Below are 16,384 nucleotides of genomic sequence, written 5' to 3'. Positions count from 1 at the left end.
CAATATACAGTCCAAGGGTTGCTGACACCACACCCAAATGAGAACATTTAAATATGTTCTAAGCCATTTTATCGAAGGTGTTTGGCTAGCTTTAATCTCAAGGTGTAGAGGTACTCCATCCTTCTTGACATTATTCCTCTAGCCTTCATCTTGGGTTTAATATGGGGTGTGTAAAGAAGCTAAAGAGGTGTGTTGTGATCGTCCCAGTGATGTTTGACAAGACGTTACAACTGGCTACTGTGTATCTAACGGGACCTACCTGGCCGAGTAGATCTCGTTGCTAATGTACACAGGACGAAGGATAAGTGTTACTTGTGATCGAATAACCATTTCTCATGAATCATGGGTCCTGGTGGCTGAGTGGCTAGCACTCTTGCCTACCTGTGGAGGACTGTATATATAATTACCTTTTTTCTCTCTTTTTCTCTACTTGCTGGTCCTCAACTCCTAAACATTCTCTACCATACAATCTTTTAAACTTCTGTATGTTGTCAGCGTTAACCATTTCTTAATTCAATTCATCCAGTTTGCTCACTACTCATATACTTTAGAATTACTTCTTTACTTGTTTTTGTAACAAATTTCATTCATTAATTCCATGCTGTGTCCTCTGGCTTGTCTATGTCTGTATCTCTCGAATATGCGTTTTTTATTTGTTGTCAGTCTGATCGAAAAGATTCAAGGATGTGATCAGGTCATTTCTCACTCCTCTCTCTTCCATGGTGAAAAACGTAAGGCCTTTGGTCTTTTCCTTCAACTTAGCCTTACTAGTTTTAGCACCATCTTCGTTGCCCTCTTCTGGACCTTCTCTACCAGCTCTTTGTGCTTCTTCACGTGCTGTGATCATACCTGAGAAACATATCTTAGTTTTGGCCAAATGTACGATGTATCATAGATTTTGTCAGCTGATATTTTGTCTCCTTTTCTATTCATATGTTTGTATGAGAGAGAGAGAGAGAGAGAGAGAGAGAGAGAGAGAGAGAGAGAGAGAGAGAGAGAGAGAGAGAGAGAGAGAGAGAGAGAGAGAGAGAGAGAGATATGCGTATATTTTCCCGTGTGTTACTTACGTCCCTGTCACAGTTCCGCCGTTGGAAGTGAAGATCCTGGCGAGCGACACTGCGCTAAGCGAAGGGGAGCGGTACTCCGTGGTATGTGAAGCTGGGGGTTCGAGACCCGCCGCTACTCTCACCTGGTGGCTGGACGGAGTGCTGAAGACCGACACCAAGGATCAGGTACGTCACCACCCACCTATGCTGTCTTAATATCTGACTATTGATAGTAAGCAAATAACGCCATAGGGATGACGGTTCGAGTATTAAGAACGAAGTTATAATCCTTGAGCACAGAGGAGTGACACTTGAGGACGACGGTACGGCCGTTGAGCATGATGATACGACCTTCGAGTTCAAGGGACGCACTAATGTGCTCAAGGGTCGCACCATCGTGCTAACGCCAATTAAACTATTCGTGGCCGCCCTCCCACCAGCCTGACAGTCACAAATACAGCACCACCCCGAGTGTGGCCCAGCCTATATGTTGCTTTACACACACCATTACAGCTTCCCCCAGCCTGGAACTACCTCTAATGGGTTGGCTGGCCCGTCACCCATGCCAGGCCGAGCAAGGCCAGGTGGCCAGGGTAGGCCAGCCGAAAGCCAGTGGAGTTGGTTCTGGTGTCTGTGGTGATGTGCTTGTTGGTGGCGCTCGTGAATATGGGCAGCATCTACCTGCTGGCGGAGCAGGAGAGAGTGATCTCCTTCCTTCAGCACCGGCACACTGAGACCCGCTCGGTCTACATTCCCTTCCTGGGCCGGCTGGAGCCAGAGCCCTTGTCCCTGAACACTGTCATCCCAGACACAAACTCCTTCCTTACCTTCTACCACGTCTTGGCGAACGTTCCTGCTTTGGAAAATTAAGAAACGAGAGGGGAGGATTTCCAGCCATCCGCTCCCTCCCCTTGTAGTCGCCTTTTACGACACGTACGGAATACGTGGGAAGTGTTCTTTCTTCCCTATCCTTAGGGATAATATATATATATATATATATATATATATATATATATATATATATATATATATATATATATATATATATATATATGCGATCTAGTTTTATTTTTTCGTCTTGAAATGGCAGCAAAATAAAAGAATATTTTGAAATTATTCAAAAAATGTAAAAAAAAAAAAAACAGAGAACGGTAAATAGTTTCTTGCTGCCGGTAAATTATGCCTTTGGCCAGAAAATCTGGGGAGCTTATTAAAAAATCTGGGTGGGGAGCTTTTAATCCCCAGGTCTTATATTAAATCCGTTGTTGGTCTCGCCTCGAGCGTCTGCCATACCCCGCTTACGAGAGGCACTGCAGCACAAGCACTAGATACACCGCCGTATTAACCTGAGAAAATATAGTCGGCAAAACATTTGCGCTGATACCCCTGAGGAGAAAGGAGACAATAATGTAATAGTATACGTTAAATAATCCATTTCACTCTAAAGCTACGGCTTTCCATTTTCTTCAAGGTGCCGGGGACTTCCATATTTTTAAGCATGCATTAAATGAAACCTGTTTTCCATTACACGTAGCTAATCCAGGGTTTTCCAACATTTTACGTGCAGAGTGTCCCTTGAAGGCCACTTGAATGTCCTGGGTACCTCTTGAGTTTAAAAGAAAAAAAAAGAAAAAGCGCTCGAGGGAGAAAATGAGAACGCGGTGTGTATATTCACGTTCTTTCACTTTTACCTATTTTCTTGAACAGTTGCAGAAGCCTCAGCATATCAAAGCAACTCACTCCATGCGGGACACGCAACCTTACGAGAAGGCGACTCAGTGATTAGGTTGATGATGGTTTTGCTGATCGACAGATAGATGGTGCTGTACAGAGAAGTTCGGTCCCTTCTGCCAGCAGAGATCGCATCTTTGATGTGATGACAGATAATCTGGGAAATTCAGCCTCGGGGATGTGATGCTGCAGAAAAGGGCCGTTGAATACGACCATAAAAACCTATGTTAACTTGAGGGTAAGAATCCTCCAGCTCTACACCAGACCCTCACACGAGAATATCCTTCAGACGAACCACGAGCCCCGGAGCCGTTGACGTGGTAGACTGACGTAGAAGGTAATTGGGATGATCTCATCAGGGCTATTACGGAAGCCTACCGTCGCTTCTACCCCATGGGATCAGAGAACCCACGCCCAGCTGACGTGCCCTGGATCACACTCAGCTGACGTGCCCTGGATCACACCCAGGCTGACGTGTCCTGGATCACTCTCATCTGACGTGCCCTGGATCACACTCAGCTGACGTGCTCTGGATCACACTCAGCTGACGTGCCCTGGATCACTCTCATCTGACGTGCCCTGGATCACACCCAGGTGACGTGCCTTGCATCATACTCAGGTGAAGTGCCCTGGATCACACTCAGCTGACGTGCTCTGGATCACACTCAGCTGACGTGCCCTGGATCACACTCAGCTGACGTGCCCTGGATCACTCTCATCTGACGTGCCCTGGATCACACCCAGGTGACGTGCCTTGCATCATACTCAGGTGAAGTGCCCTGGATCACACTCAGCTAACGTGCCCTGGATCACACTCAGCTAACGTGCCCTGGATCACACCCAGCTAACGTGCCCTGGATTACTATCAGCTGACGTGCTCTGGATCACACTCAGCTGACGTGCCCTGGACCACACTCAGCTGACGTGCCCTGGATCACACCCAGTTGACGTGCCCTGGATCACACCCAGTTGACGTGCCCTGGATCACACCCAGCTGACGTGTCCTGGATCACACCCAGCTGACGTGCCCTGGATCACACTCAGCTGACGTGCCCTGGATCACACCCAGCTGACGTGCCCTGGATCACACCCAGCTGACGTGCCCTGGATCACACCCAGCTGACGTGTCCTGGATCACACCCAGCTGACGTGCCCTGGATCACACTCAGCTGACGTGTCCTGGATCACACCCAGCTGACGTGCCCTGGACCACACTCAGCTGACGTGCCCTGGATCACACCCAGTTGACGTGCCCTGGATCACACCCAGTTGACGTGCCCTGGATCACACCCAGCTGACGTGCCCTGGATCACACCAAGCTGACGTACCTTGAATCATACTCAGCTGACGGGCCCTTCTGATCCCAACATCAGCCAAAATACTTATAAACAAATCAAGATAGGTCTAAGTGTATAGTGTTATATATATATATATATATATATATATATATATATATATATATATATATATATATATATATACATTGGCCAGACAGGGAAAACTGTAAGGGAGAGGTGTTATTGGCACCGTTACGCATTACGTAGAGATGACCACAAAAATGTGATCGCTAAACACTGTTATGAAAACAATCACCCAGTACACCTTAACAATCCAGTTACTCTATACCCCTTCTGCTGATTATGCCACACGCAACGTCAATGAATCTGTCTTAATTGCTAATACTAAGAACTTTGATATGTCCCCAGACAGCTTTAAAGCCCACCCTATCATTGACCAGACCATTATGAAAGAACTAACAAAAAACGGAAATATATATATAAAAGAAAGTGGTTCAAGCAAACAGGTCAACAACCGCCACGTAACCCAGTTCAATCACTCTATTTACGGTTGCTGTCGGTCAGGCCAGTGTGTTGTCTATGCTGGTAGACGCCGGGTGGCACTTCTTGTGTGATGTTGAAATCTGAGTAACTTTATTAAGTATTGGCACTTGATGAGATGGATTGTCTCCGCGAAACATACCGTGCCACATATATAGAAAAAATTACATAAATAGACTTATATAAACTCCCACAGAAGTGCGATTTCACCCTCATATATATATATATATATATATATATATATATATATATATATATATATATATATATATATATATATATATATATATATATATATATATCAAGAGTGTGCCTCTGAACTTGCACGTATGCATGCTTGTCTGCTGCGTTTCTGTCTCAAAACCAAAATTTTTCCTACTACTTGGAAGCATGCTTTGGTACATCCCATTTCTACGAGAGGTGACCATTTTGACCCTTCATTTTCGTCCTATTGCTTTGAATCCCTCCTCAACTCCCACATCCTTAAAAACCACGAAACCCTCAGCCTTCTTGCTGATCATCAGTGTGGCTTCTGTAAGCCGAGATCCACTAGCGATATTTTTTTCCTTTCTTACTAATGTCTGGTCATCATCCATGAAAAGATTTGGGGAGTTATGTTAGTTACCCTTGACAAATACAAAGCTAAACTTTTGAGATCATCTCATCTCTAAACTCCCCTTTTTTGGCTTCCCTCCTTCAATCTGCTCCTTCATATCTAGCTTCCTCTCAAGCCGATTTGTCTCTATGGTTGATCACCCCCCCAACACACACACACACACACACACACACACACACACACCTTTCCCCATCAAGAGCGATGTCCTTCAAGGTTCCCTCCTGTCCCCTACACTTTTTCTCCTTAAGATTAAAGGTATCCTTTCCTCCATAAATTTTCAAATGCATTCATACGCTTATGACTCAGCGCTGCCTTCATCCACATCCTTCGGTTCTGCTCCTTCTTCTGTCACTCGATCTGCCTCTAGTGTAAACACAGCTTCCTCAATAAACTTAAACTTGGACAGAATATCTCAGTGGGCTAGACGAAATCTAGTTACATTTAATGCCTCCATGACCCAGTTTCTACCTTTCTGTCTATCGAAAACTTGTCGCAACTCTCGTCTCTTCTTTGACGGTTCTGTAATTTCACCTGGTCACAATGAATATTTTCGGTATTATTGTAACATCCACCCTTTCTTGAAAACCCCACATTACGGAACTTGCTAGATCTGCCTCCAAGAAACTGGATCTCCTGTTTAGATGTTGAAACTTCTCTTCTGAACAGTTGCTCCGTTCATACATATGATTGATTCGTCCTTGTATGGAATACTGCTTTCACATATAGGGGTAGCTCTAGCTTTGCTTCCTTACATGACAAAATGGAGTCGAAAGTGGCCCAACTTATGAACTCTCAGGCTAACTTCAAAACTTGACTCTCTTATCTTACGCCACAATCCTGGTTCACATTCCCTCTTCTGTAGGTATTACTTTGGTTTTTACTCCCGAGATCTGGCTGCTTATGCGCCCCACCACTAGCTAGACCACATAATACTCGGCAAGATGCTGCGTCATATGATTATTGTGCGGCCGTTGGCAGCTCAAGGGTGGGCCGTTTTCATAACTGTTTCTTTCTCTGCACCTCAAAGCTTTAGAACTCTCTGCCTTCTCATGTATTTCTCAATAACTATGACCTGGCACATTTTAAAAGACGGGGTTTTCACATCCTCCAAAATTCGTAAATACTTTCCTTTGTCGACTCATTTTCCCTTTTATGATCCTCTCTACATTTCAATTAAGACCCGGGCTTGAGGTTGACTTTTGCCTCCGACTGGAGGCTTCAACGTTAAAAAAAAATGGATATATATGTGTGTGTGTGTGTGTGTGTGTGTGTGTATGTATATAAAATCTATTCTTTTCTTAACGTTATATATATATATATATATATATATATATATATATATATATATATATATATATATATATATATATATATATATATATATATATATATATATATATATATATATATATATAACTCCAGGACCCTTTGCAAGAAAGGGTTCCTGGAATAGTTATATATAACAGGAATACATGAGGGCATTGTCATCGTAAAGTAGACTCTGAAAACATCTTAGTCGGTATAGCCTTCCCGCTGACGACGTCGTTCATATCTCCTGACCTCCTGCAGGCATCATGGGGTAAACCATGATGGTAGGCAATCGCCTGTGGTGCGCGGGGACACTCGCCATTACTTTCTCTTCTTTCATTCCTCGAGAGATGAGCATGTCAACAGATCTCGCGCACTTCCATCTGGTCCACTCATTCTTCTACCAGTCAGGACGAACTGGTCGATCGACTGGGTAGGATTGGGACAAACCTTTATACAAGTCAAGCTTAGTAAACTGTGGTTGAGTATAGAAATAGATAATCTTATATTTTCTTAAGGATTATTTTTTTTATTTCATCTTGCTGATAAAGGAAATCTTATCTCCTTAACTAAACTGTGTGTCTGCCAGACGTCTGTGAACTTGATGTATATATACAGTATTTAAAATCTTTTTGTGAAAGTCTTTGGCAGCCATGCTTCAGGTATGAAGTGTGTCCAAAAGGATTATCATTTTGCTTGGTTATGTTTTTCAGATTTCAGATTTTCCTTAGCCAAACGTGGTTATTGGTGTGCAGATGTGACGTAAATCCATTAATAAGATGTGGTTATTGGTCTGCAGGTGTGACGTACACCCATCAAAGGGACATGGCTATTGGTCTGTACTTATGACGAAGACCCATCAGAGGGACATGGCTATTGGTCTGTACTTATGACGAAGACCCATCGAAGGGACATGGCTATTGGTCTGTACTTATGACGAAGACCCATCAGAGGGACATGGCTATTGGTCTGTACTTATGACGAAGACCCATCAAGAGGGACATGGGTATTGGTCTGTACTTATGACGAAGACCCATCAAAGGAACATGGCTATTGGTCTGAAGTTATGACGTAGTCCCATTAGAGTGAGACACCTATCGGTCTAAAGTCATGAAGTTAGACCCATGACGAACGATGGCCTGGTATTTAGCTTGAACCTTAAACGTCGTCAGGTCAAAGACCAAGACATCACACACCGAAGAGTCGTACTGTCGTGCTTTAGGAGGTAATACCATCATGCACAAAGGTCGTACCGACGCGCTCAAGGATCTTACCATCGTATCCGTCGTCGAGTTCAAGAATCGCAATGTCGCTGGGCTCAAAAGGTTAACACACACACACACACACACACACACACACACACACACCACCGGGGAGACCTTGGCTCCTAGGCAGCTCTAAGTTTGGTGTCTCAAAAGTTATAATGATGCGTCCAGAACAGGTCTCCCGTATCTATTCCTATCGTTCACTTCTCGTGCGTGTCCCTCATAGCAGAGCGATGCAATGCAGTCGCACTCGCGGCTCCCCCGTGTAATTTCAAGTCTTACATTTTCGGCTTGCTCAGTAATTGCTCCCCTGGCAATATTCAGGAGGTGAAATTGCTCAGATGTAAAGGGGCAATTGTGTATGATATAGGAATAGGCTCTCCTGCTTCTTGCATTCGCGTGAGTTTTCCCAGTTTCTGTGTTATATAATGTTCATATTATCAACCTCCATGAGCAGGATGGCGCACGGGCCATCACACCGAAGAGTTGAAGAGAGTCGTGCTCAAAGCCTTCGTGCTGTCAGTGCTCATGGGTTTGTACAGTCGTGCTCAAGGATCGTCACCTTCGTGCCCCTAGGTAGTACTTCCGTGCTCAAGGGTAGTAACGTCGTGCTCAGGAGTAGTAACGTCGTGTTCAAGGGTAGTAACGTCGTGTTCAAGGGTAGTAACGTCGTGTTTAAAGGTAGTAACGTCGTGTTCAAAGGTAGTAGCGTCGTGTTCAAGGGTGGTAACGTGTTCAAGGGAAGTAGCGTCGTGTTCAAGGTTAGTAACGTCGTGTTCAGGGGTAGTAACGTCGTGTTCAAGGGTAGTAACGTCATGTTCAGGGGTAGTGTTCAAGGATCGCATCTTCGTGCTTTAGGGTCGTCCCTTAGTGTTTAAGGGACCGTACCGTTGGACTCAAAGGCCTTATCGTCGTGCTCAATGGTAGTCTCGTCGTTTCCATTTACCGTTCCGTTGTGTTCCCATGTATCGTACTATTGTGCTCAAGGGTCATACCGTCATGGTCATGTACCATGCCACTGTGCTGAAGGGTCGTACCGTCGTGCTCATGTACCGTACCATTGTGCTGAAGGGTCGTACCGTCGTGCTCATGTACCATGCCATTGTGCTGAAGGGTCGTACCGTCGTGCTCATGTACCGGACCATTGTGCTGAAGGGTCGTACCGTCGTGCTCATGTACCGTACCATTGTGCTGAAGGGTCGTACCGTCGTGCTCATGTACCGTACCATTGTGCTGAAGGGTCGTACCGTCGTGCTCATGTACCGTACCATTGAGCTTATGTGCTTAATGATAACCTGCCTGACCTTTAACCTCGACAAGCTCCTCCCCCCAGAAGACACAGGAGCTGCGCTTGAAATAAATCCACTTTCTTTCTCTCGCACCTCGAGAGACGATGTTCTCAGGAGAGGTGAAATGCTTCTTCACTGTCAACGTCAGTGTCATATATCTGAAATGCCACCATAAATCGAAGCCTCTTGACACCTGCAGTGAGACTGTCGCACGACAACAAGCACCTGGGTGCCAAGGGTGGAGTTGCTCTCAGACGAGAAGCTGAAATGAGTCTGGTTGAAGCTGCTGACGAAGGAAGGGCTGGTACCAGTATGGTTGAAGCTGCTGACGAAGGAAGGGCTGGTACCAGTATGGTTGAAGCTGCTGACGAAGGAAGGGCTGGTACCAGGATGGTTGAAGCTGCTGACGATGGAAGGACTGATACCAGGATAGTTGAAGTTGCTGACGATGGAAGGACTGATACCAGGATGGTTGAAGCTGCTGACGATGGAAGGACTGATACCAGGATAGTTGAAGCTGCTGACGATGGAAGGACTGATACCAGGATGGTTGAAGCTGCTGACGATGGAAGGGCTGATACCAGTATGGTTGAAGCTGCTGACGATGGAAGGGCTGATACCAGTATGGCTGAAGTTCCGACGAAGGAAGGGCTGGTACCAGTATGGTTGAAGCTGCTGACGAAGGAAGGGCTGGTACCAATATGGTTGAAGCTGCTGACGATGGAAGGACTGATGCCAGTATGGTTGAAGCTGCTGACGTGTTAGAATTATACTTTGTGGACTTTGTGATTTAAACCTATGCGTATTACGTACTATATTCACATTAGATAGATCATGAATATGTCTTACTTGAGATGAACTAGTGCTCACTTTCCTTACGTTATGACGGTAAATGAGTTCGATAGTGGCCAGGACACTAAAGATAAGGTTGAAAACAAAAATCAAGGGTTTCAGTTGTGTAAAAATAGGAGCTATCAAGAATTTATCAGAGAATCAACGAAAACTTGGCCTAACTTTCTATATTAGTTATTATCGCCGCTACAACAAGAATTAAATATGGTTTTTGAGATATATGAATCGACGATAGCTATCTACATTACACGTTATACATTTGAATTTAGATGTCTTTGTAAATATGGAATCGTATGCCTCATTCTCTTTCTCTCTTGGTGTAAATTTCTACCAATGTACGCCATAATGACGTAATAAACATAAGGTATATAACACCAGTTACCACATAGGATTGGATAAGACATGTTGGCATTGAATGCCCTTTCATATCTCAGGAAAGAATAATAGGAGTCTTTACCAGTCGGATGATTAATTTACTTTTTGTGAATATGAATACTAATCACATGTTTATAAAAAGTTAGCGTTTCTTGCTAGCTTTTAATGGATCGCTCTTCAGTACGGTGGCTGAGAGTGGATTATTACTAAATTGATTTCAGAATTCCGTGATCGAGAAAAGTTCGTCTGATTTTTTTGTGTCATAAATTGGTAAGTAGAACCTTCACATGGCCGAAGTGCCGGTCAGAATTAGTAACTCTGGACCGTGAAATCATGTCGTTTAGATGTGGTGGAGTTAAAGGAACGCACAAAAAAAAAAAAATAGAAAAATAAGAAAAGAGACAATTACAGAATGAAGGAGGTGAGGTATGAATTGAAGAAGAAGAAGAAGAAGAAGAAGAAGAAGAAGAAGAAGAAGAAGAAGAAGAAGAAGAAGAAGAAGAAGAAGAAGAAGGCTAAGAAGAAGAAGAAGTAGAAGAAGAAGGATAAGAAGTAGAAGAAGAAGGATAAGAAGAAGAAGAAGAAGAAGAAGAAGAAGAAGAAGAAGAAGAAGAAGAAGAAGAAGAAGGATAAGAAGTAGAAGAAGAAGGATAAGAAGAAGAAGAAGAAGAAGAAGAAGAAGAAGAAGAAGAAGAAGAAGGAGAAGAAGAAGAAGAAGAAGAAGAAGAAGAAGAAGAAGAAGAAGGATAAGGAGAAGAAGAAAAAGAAGAAGAAGAAGAAGAAGAAGAAGAAGAAGAAGAGTGTTCTAAAGCCTGTCTTCTCGTTGTGCGAGACGTGACTGTTGCAGATCCAGTGGGATACTGACCTATATCTTAGTGACCTTTCATTGGACGAGGGATGAATGTTGCTGGTCCCATGGAAAAGTGTCCTCTCGTTGTACCAGAGGTAAATGATGCAGGTTCCATGAGAAAGTGACCTCTCATTGAACGATAAAAGAATGGTACAGATTAAATGGAAAAGTGTCCTTTCGTTGTACGAGAGGTGAATGATACAGGTCCCATAAGAAAATGACCTCTTGTTGAACGATAAATGAATGGTGCAGGTTAAATGGAAAAGTATCCTTTCGTTGTACGAGAGGGAATGATGCAGATCCAATGAAAACCTGCGTTTCCGTTGAAATGACCTTTAGAATGTCAAAAGAACAGCCATTGATTGGTTCCATTTTTGCCTTGAAGCTTCGGTCTTTACTTGGGATCAGCAGACGGTTGGATGACTTGAGAGCCCCCGGGAACAGCTGACCAGATTAGTAAATGTAGGGTTTGAAAAAAGTAATGTAAACATCATAAAGCAAGAAAACTTTGATGGAAAATGGGATACCGGTAGAATTCAAAGCAAGAAAACTTTGATGAAAAATGGGATACCGGTAGAATTCAAAGCAAGAAAACTTTGATGAAAATGGGTACCGGTAGAGTTCAAAGCAAGAAAACTTTGATGAAAAATGGGTACCGGTAGAATTCAAAGCAAGAAAACTTTGATGAAAATGGGTACCGGTAGAACTCAAAGCAAGAAAACTTTGATGAAAATGGGTACCGGTAGAATTCAAAGCAAGAAAACTTTGATGAAAAATGGGATACCTGTAGAATTCAAAGCAAGAAAACTTTGATGAAAAATGAGATACCGGTAGAATTCAAAGAAGTGATAGATAATTATTCTTTCTTCCTTGCTGAGGATCGTGTTGAAAACATCTTGGTTACCAAGAGTTACGTGCATGAAATCATAGCAACAACTTTCTTGACCCAGGAATTTTTACTGAACAATATCGAGAGAGGCTCGCCAGACGTCTGGGCCGCTATGAACTAACCCTCCCTGAGGCAGACCACAAGAACTTTAAAAGTAATTAATCCAACTGAAAGTTTATGAAAATTAACCCGAAGCCGCCAGGATGACTTCATAAACTTTTTTTTTTTCTAATCATTATTCCCTGAAGTGAAAATATGATTATTCCTCATTAACATATGACTCTTCGTGTGATGTTATAATTACGCTCTTTTTGGGTGTTCCTTTTAAGACCCTTTAATTAAGGGATGCTCGATTAAAGTCATTCCCGCAGGTGTAATTTGCTCTGCTAATTGCAATGAATCCGTCGATGTGTTTCTCGTTTTTTATCTCAAGTTCAGCTTCCTCGTCCATAAGGGTTAACCTTTAATCAGGATGTCAGTATGGCTGAAGTAGCTGACGAGGAGCTGACTTCAATAGAGTTAAAGCAGCTGACGAGGAGCTGATGTCAGTATGGCTGAGGGAGCTGATACCCTTATGGCTGAAGAAGTTAATGTATTCGCTATCACGATTTCTTGCTGAAAGAGTTTGTTCTCTAGTGTGTGCTCACTGGTTATGTTCACTCAATTGATCGTAGCGATATATATACGTATAGCTGTAGTTACCCTTAATATCTTTGCATGTATGGACATCCCTTTATCACTTCTCTCTGTCTTTGTCAATCTCAACTCTAAACTTTGTCTTGGATTGAGATAAGTTATCTAAGTTAGCCCTTCTTCCCATTCTTGGAGTGTCCTCCTCACGTTTTCTGTCAATGCGCAGACGATCTAAACCTAAACAAAATCTTCTAAGGTAACGGTACTGAAAATTTAAAGACATGCAATTCTTTCACCTGTCGAATCAGAGGCCAGGGCGTACCGTCGCGCTAAAGGATCGTGCCGTTGTGCTCAAGGGTCGTACCGTCGTTACCCATTGCGCTTAAAAGCCGTTCCATTATGATCAAGTGTCGCATCGTCACGTTTAGGGGTCGTCCTGTTATGCTTAAACGGATTGAGACAGAGGTTAAGAAGCCTATGTCTCTACTTTACCTTCCAGTGAGCTTAATTAGATTTTCTGTTGTTGATTCCTTGTCTTCTTCCCTTTTGGACCATCTGTGTTTCCCATTCTACTTATGTTTTTTCATTACGTTTCCTTAAGTCTCCCGTACTTTCGGTCCAAAGAATCCTTCATTTTCTTTGTCTATCTCTCTCTCTCTCTCTCTCTCTCTCTCTCTCTCTCTCTCTCTCTCTCTCTCTCTCTCTCTCTCTCTCTCTCTCTCTCTCTCTCTCTCTCTAAGTTTCCATGTCTCCGTCGTCACAAATGCCTTATTCTCTCTCTTCTTAAGATTAAAACCCCCAACCCAAATCGAAATTCCCAAAAGTTGTGAGAAAGAAATTCAAACAGCCATGATTTAAGGGTTTTCTTGGAATAGAGTTGGGCGGGATTTTTAGCAGTAGACCGATATTGGATGATTATTCCATTTTTGGAAGATAGCACTAAATTACCCCATTCATAAAGTTGAGTCAACTCAAGTCATTTATAACCCTCGTTACTTTAACCTAGCCTGACCCAACTATACCTACGTTTACACTTGGCCCAGCCTACTGTCGCATAATCTAACTTAACCTAACGTACCCTATCATTAGCTAACTTAATCTAATCTAACTTAGCATAAACTACCTTCCTAAGCACAAGCTAACCAAACCTAACCTAACCTAACCTAACCTAACCTAACCTATGCTAGCATAATCTAAATAGACCTAACGTGATCTAATCTAACCTCTTTTATCAAACGCCCGAGAGCCTAACTTTAGGTTCATAATGTCAGGTTTACACTCTAAGCTCAGCCTTACACTATCCTGTATAGGATAACCGTAGCACTATCTGTCTATATATCCAAGGTATGTAAATAGTAATGTAAATGTAAATGAATGAGAACACCAGTGAGTTATTTACTCTCTCGATCCCCTGGGATCTCCACCACACAAAGATGACATAGCAGTGCCGAGTGGACGAAAGTGAGAGCAGTGTCGGTGAAGAGGAATATGACACAGCTGTGCTGAGAAGACGGAGATGATACAACAGCGCCAATCAGAAGATGACACGGTAGTGCTGTTCAGAAGAACATGACAGCAATCCCGAACTGTCACCATCATTGGACCAGTACTGACGGAAGGTGACACAGCTAGCCACCCTTCACTGAAAATACGAAAATGAAAAAGCATAATGGACAACATATGAGTCAGGCAAAATATGCAAAACTAATCTGAAAGAAATACATAACGAAATAGAAAAAAAAAAAAAACGAACCTCGTATCAAATGGTGTCTGAATCTCTTTCCAAAAAAAAATGATGTCGAGTTTGATGTAAAAACTAGAATACGAGGAAGCAGAACCTTGACAAATTTGAGGACGGGTCCCTGGGGCGGTATACCTATTAATCTAATGAAGGAAAGACCTTCTCAAAAATGACTCGACGACTAATGAGCGGAGAGACAAATTTTCTCCCGTCATACGACTCGATGTGAACCTTTTTATACACATATATTTATATTTCCCCTCTGTGACTGAAGCCTTCAACGTATAAAGAAATGTGACAGGAATAAATCTGGCAGACTTATGACTATGGCAAACGAGGAGATTCATCTAAGGACGCTACTGGGTTAAACAGGTGCAGAAAAAAATATCAAGGCTCTTGACCCAGATATTTGAGGTAGAGGCAGAGAGATGTTAGATGGTAGACGACCTGGTTGGTAGATGCTCCCCTGAATCAACGTGAACTCTACCAGCCTACGTCTGGGATGTGCACAACCCTACCACAAAGACTGCAAAGACGATGACACTCACAGGGTTCTCGATGAGGGCCTGTCAGGGGACAGTACATGAAAAGAACCTTAGCAATGACATTTTCCCTCCACCAACTAGCAGGCTTATTGCAGCTTCGTAAAGCTACTTCCTAAATACCTCAATGCTATAAGAAATATATGTTTGATTTTAACACCTACTTGTAACATTATACCAACCTCTGATAACGACATCAATGCAAATACTTTGTACCGTGCTTGGTGGGAACCACAGTAACACAGTACATCTGCTGCGAGGAAAGAGGAGACATCATACGAAAATAGATATGCCACAGATTCTACATGTATAACATAGTCCTTCAGCAGAGAGACATCCCTGGGCAAAATCTGATTCATTATTCAGGCGTGAACTTTATGTAATACATTACTTAAATATGAGCGTAGGACTTTATTATCCCCGTCGAAACACCAGTAGAAGCACCTTAATCGTGTGTAAAGTGTGAACGATTCATAAAAGCGGTACCTCAAGGATGTGTCTCTGTCACCTACGTTATATACCATATGCACTACCTTCTCTACAAGGGCGTCCCATGACGACATTGCAAGACAGATCATATCGTACTATGGCATGGACTAGAAGGCGTAATGGGAGTATGGACTACATGAAAACCTATATAAAAAAAAAAAAAATTCAGGTGGACTGAGTCCCTGATCTTCAGACAAAGACGGATACATTATTAAATATTCCCGGACAGGTGAGGTTGTGCCATCAGAACAGAACAGAACCTGATTGAAAGAGAAAAGAGTGATCTTTGGAGCGAATGGTTCGAGTACATCTATTGATTTGATAAGATCAACACCCAGGTTTCTGAGTATATTATTGAGACCTTGAGTAGAATACTCGCTGCTGCCGACAGCTGTTGCCTCCCACACCGCAGTGCTGACTCAAGCAGTCAGTCACTCCGGCACAGACTGCTGCACGATGTATGACTGATCGTACAACATACAGCAAAGTGAGGGGGGCTAGTGCATCGATGGTTAGCTACTGAAGAAGGGAATATCATATATACAATATTTTTCCACAACCGTTGACGAAACGGTAGACAGACAAAACTGATGACGTCTCTTCTTCTGTAGGTGCGGGTGGAGAAGCCACAGGAGGCATGTCGTGCATTACAGTTATACCTGTAAACAAGGACTGCATGAGTAGTATACATGTAGGTCCAGCCTGGATTTCCGTGGTGAGGCGGTTCAGCGTTCCTCTGCGTGACGCATTGACTGGCCGGCTAAAGTCGAGTTCATAGGTTCTGGCAGTCGGTCCATAGTTATCCTAGCTGTTTATCCTCCCCGTAGAATTGTTTGATAAATTGGTTACCTGGCATAGGCTAGGATATAAGTTTAACTAATGGCGTGTTAGCTACGTTTCTTCGTTGTATATCAACTGAC

At 43.1% G+C, this 16,384-nt stretch overlaps 1 protein-coding gene across 2 annotated transcripts in view; it reads left to right on the top strand.

The window, feature by feature from the left end:
• The window catches only part of LOC139746408 (protein turtle-like), a 431,305-nt gene that overhangs the window by 401,448 nt on the left and 13,473 nt on the right, over positions 1-16,384 (top strand). For both annotated transcript variants that reach the window (XM_071657623.1, XM_071657622.1), the window contains exon 6: positions 1,081-1,232. In XM_071657623.1, coding sequence (XP_071513724.1) covers positions 1,081-1,232 — 152 coding nt within the window. The remainder of the gene's footprint in view (positions 1-1,080; positions 1,233-16,384) is intronic.

This window comes from Panulirus ornatus, chromosome 65 (genome assembly GCF_036320965.1).
Source record: "Panulirus ornatus isolate Po-2019 chromosome 65, ASM3632096v1, whole genome shotgun sequence".
Lineage (NCBI taxonomy): Eukaryota > Metazoa > Arthropoda > Malacostraca > Decapoda > Palinuridae > Panulirus > Panulirus ornatus.
The sequence above is the reverse complement of the archived record's forward strand: the minus strand, read 5'-3'. Positions and strand labels throughout refer to the sequence as shown.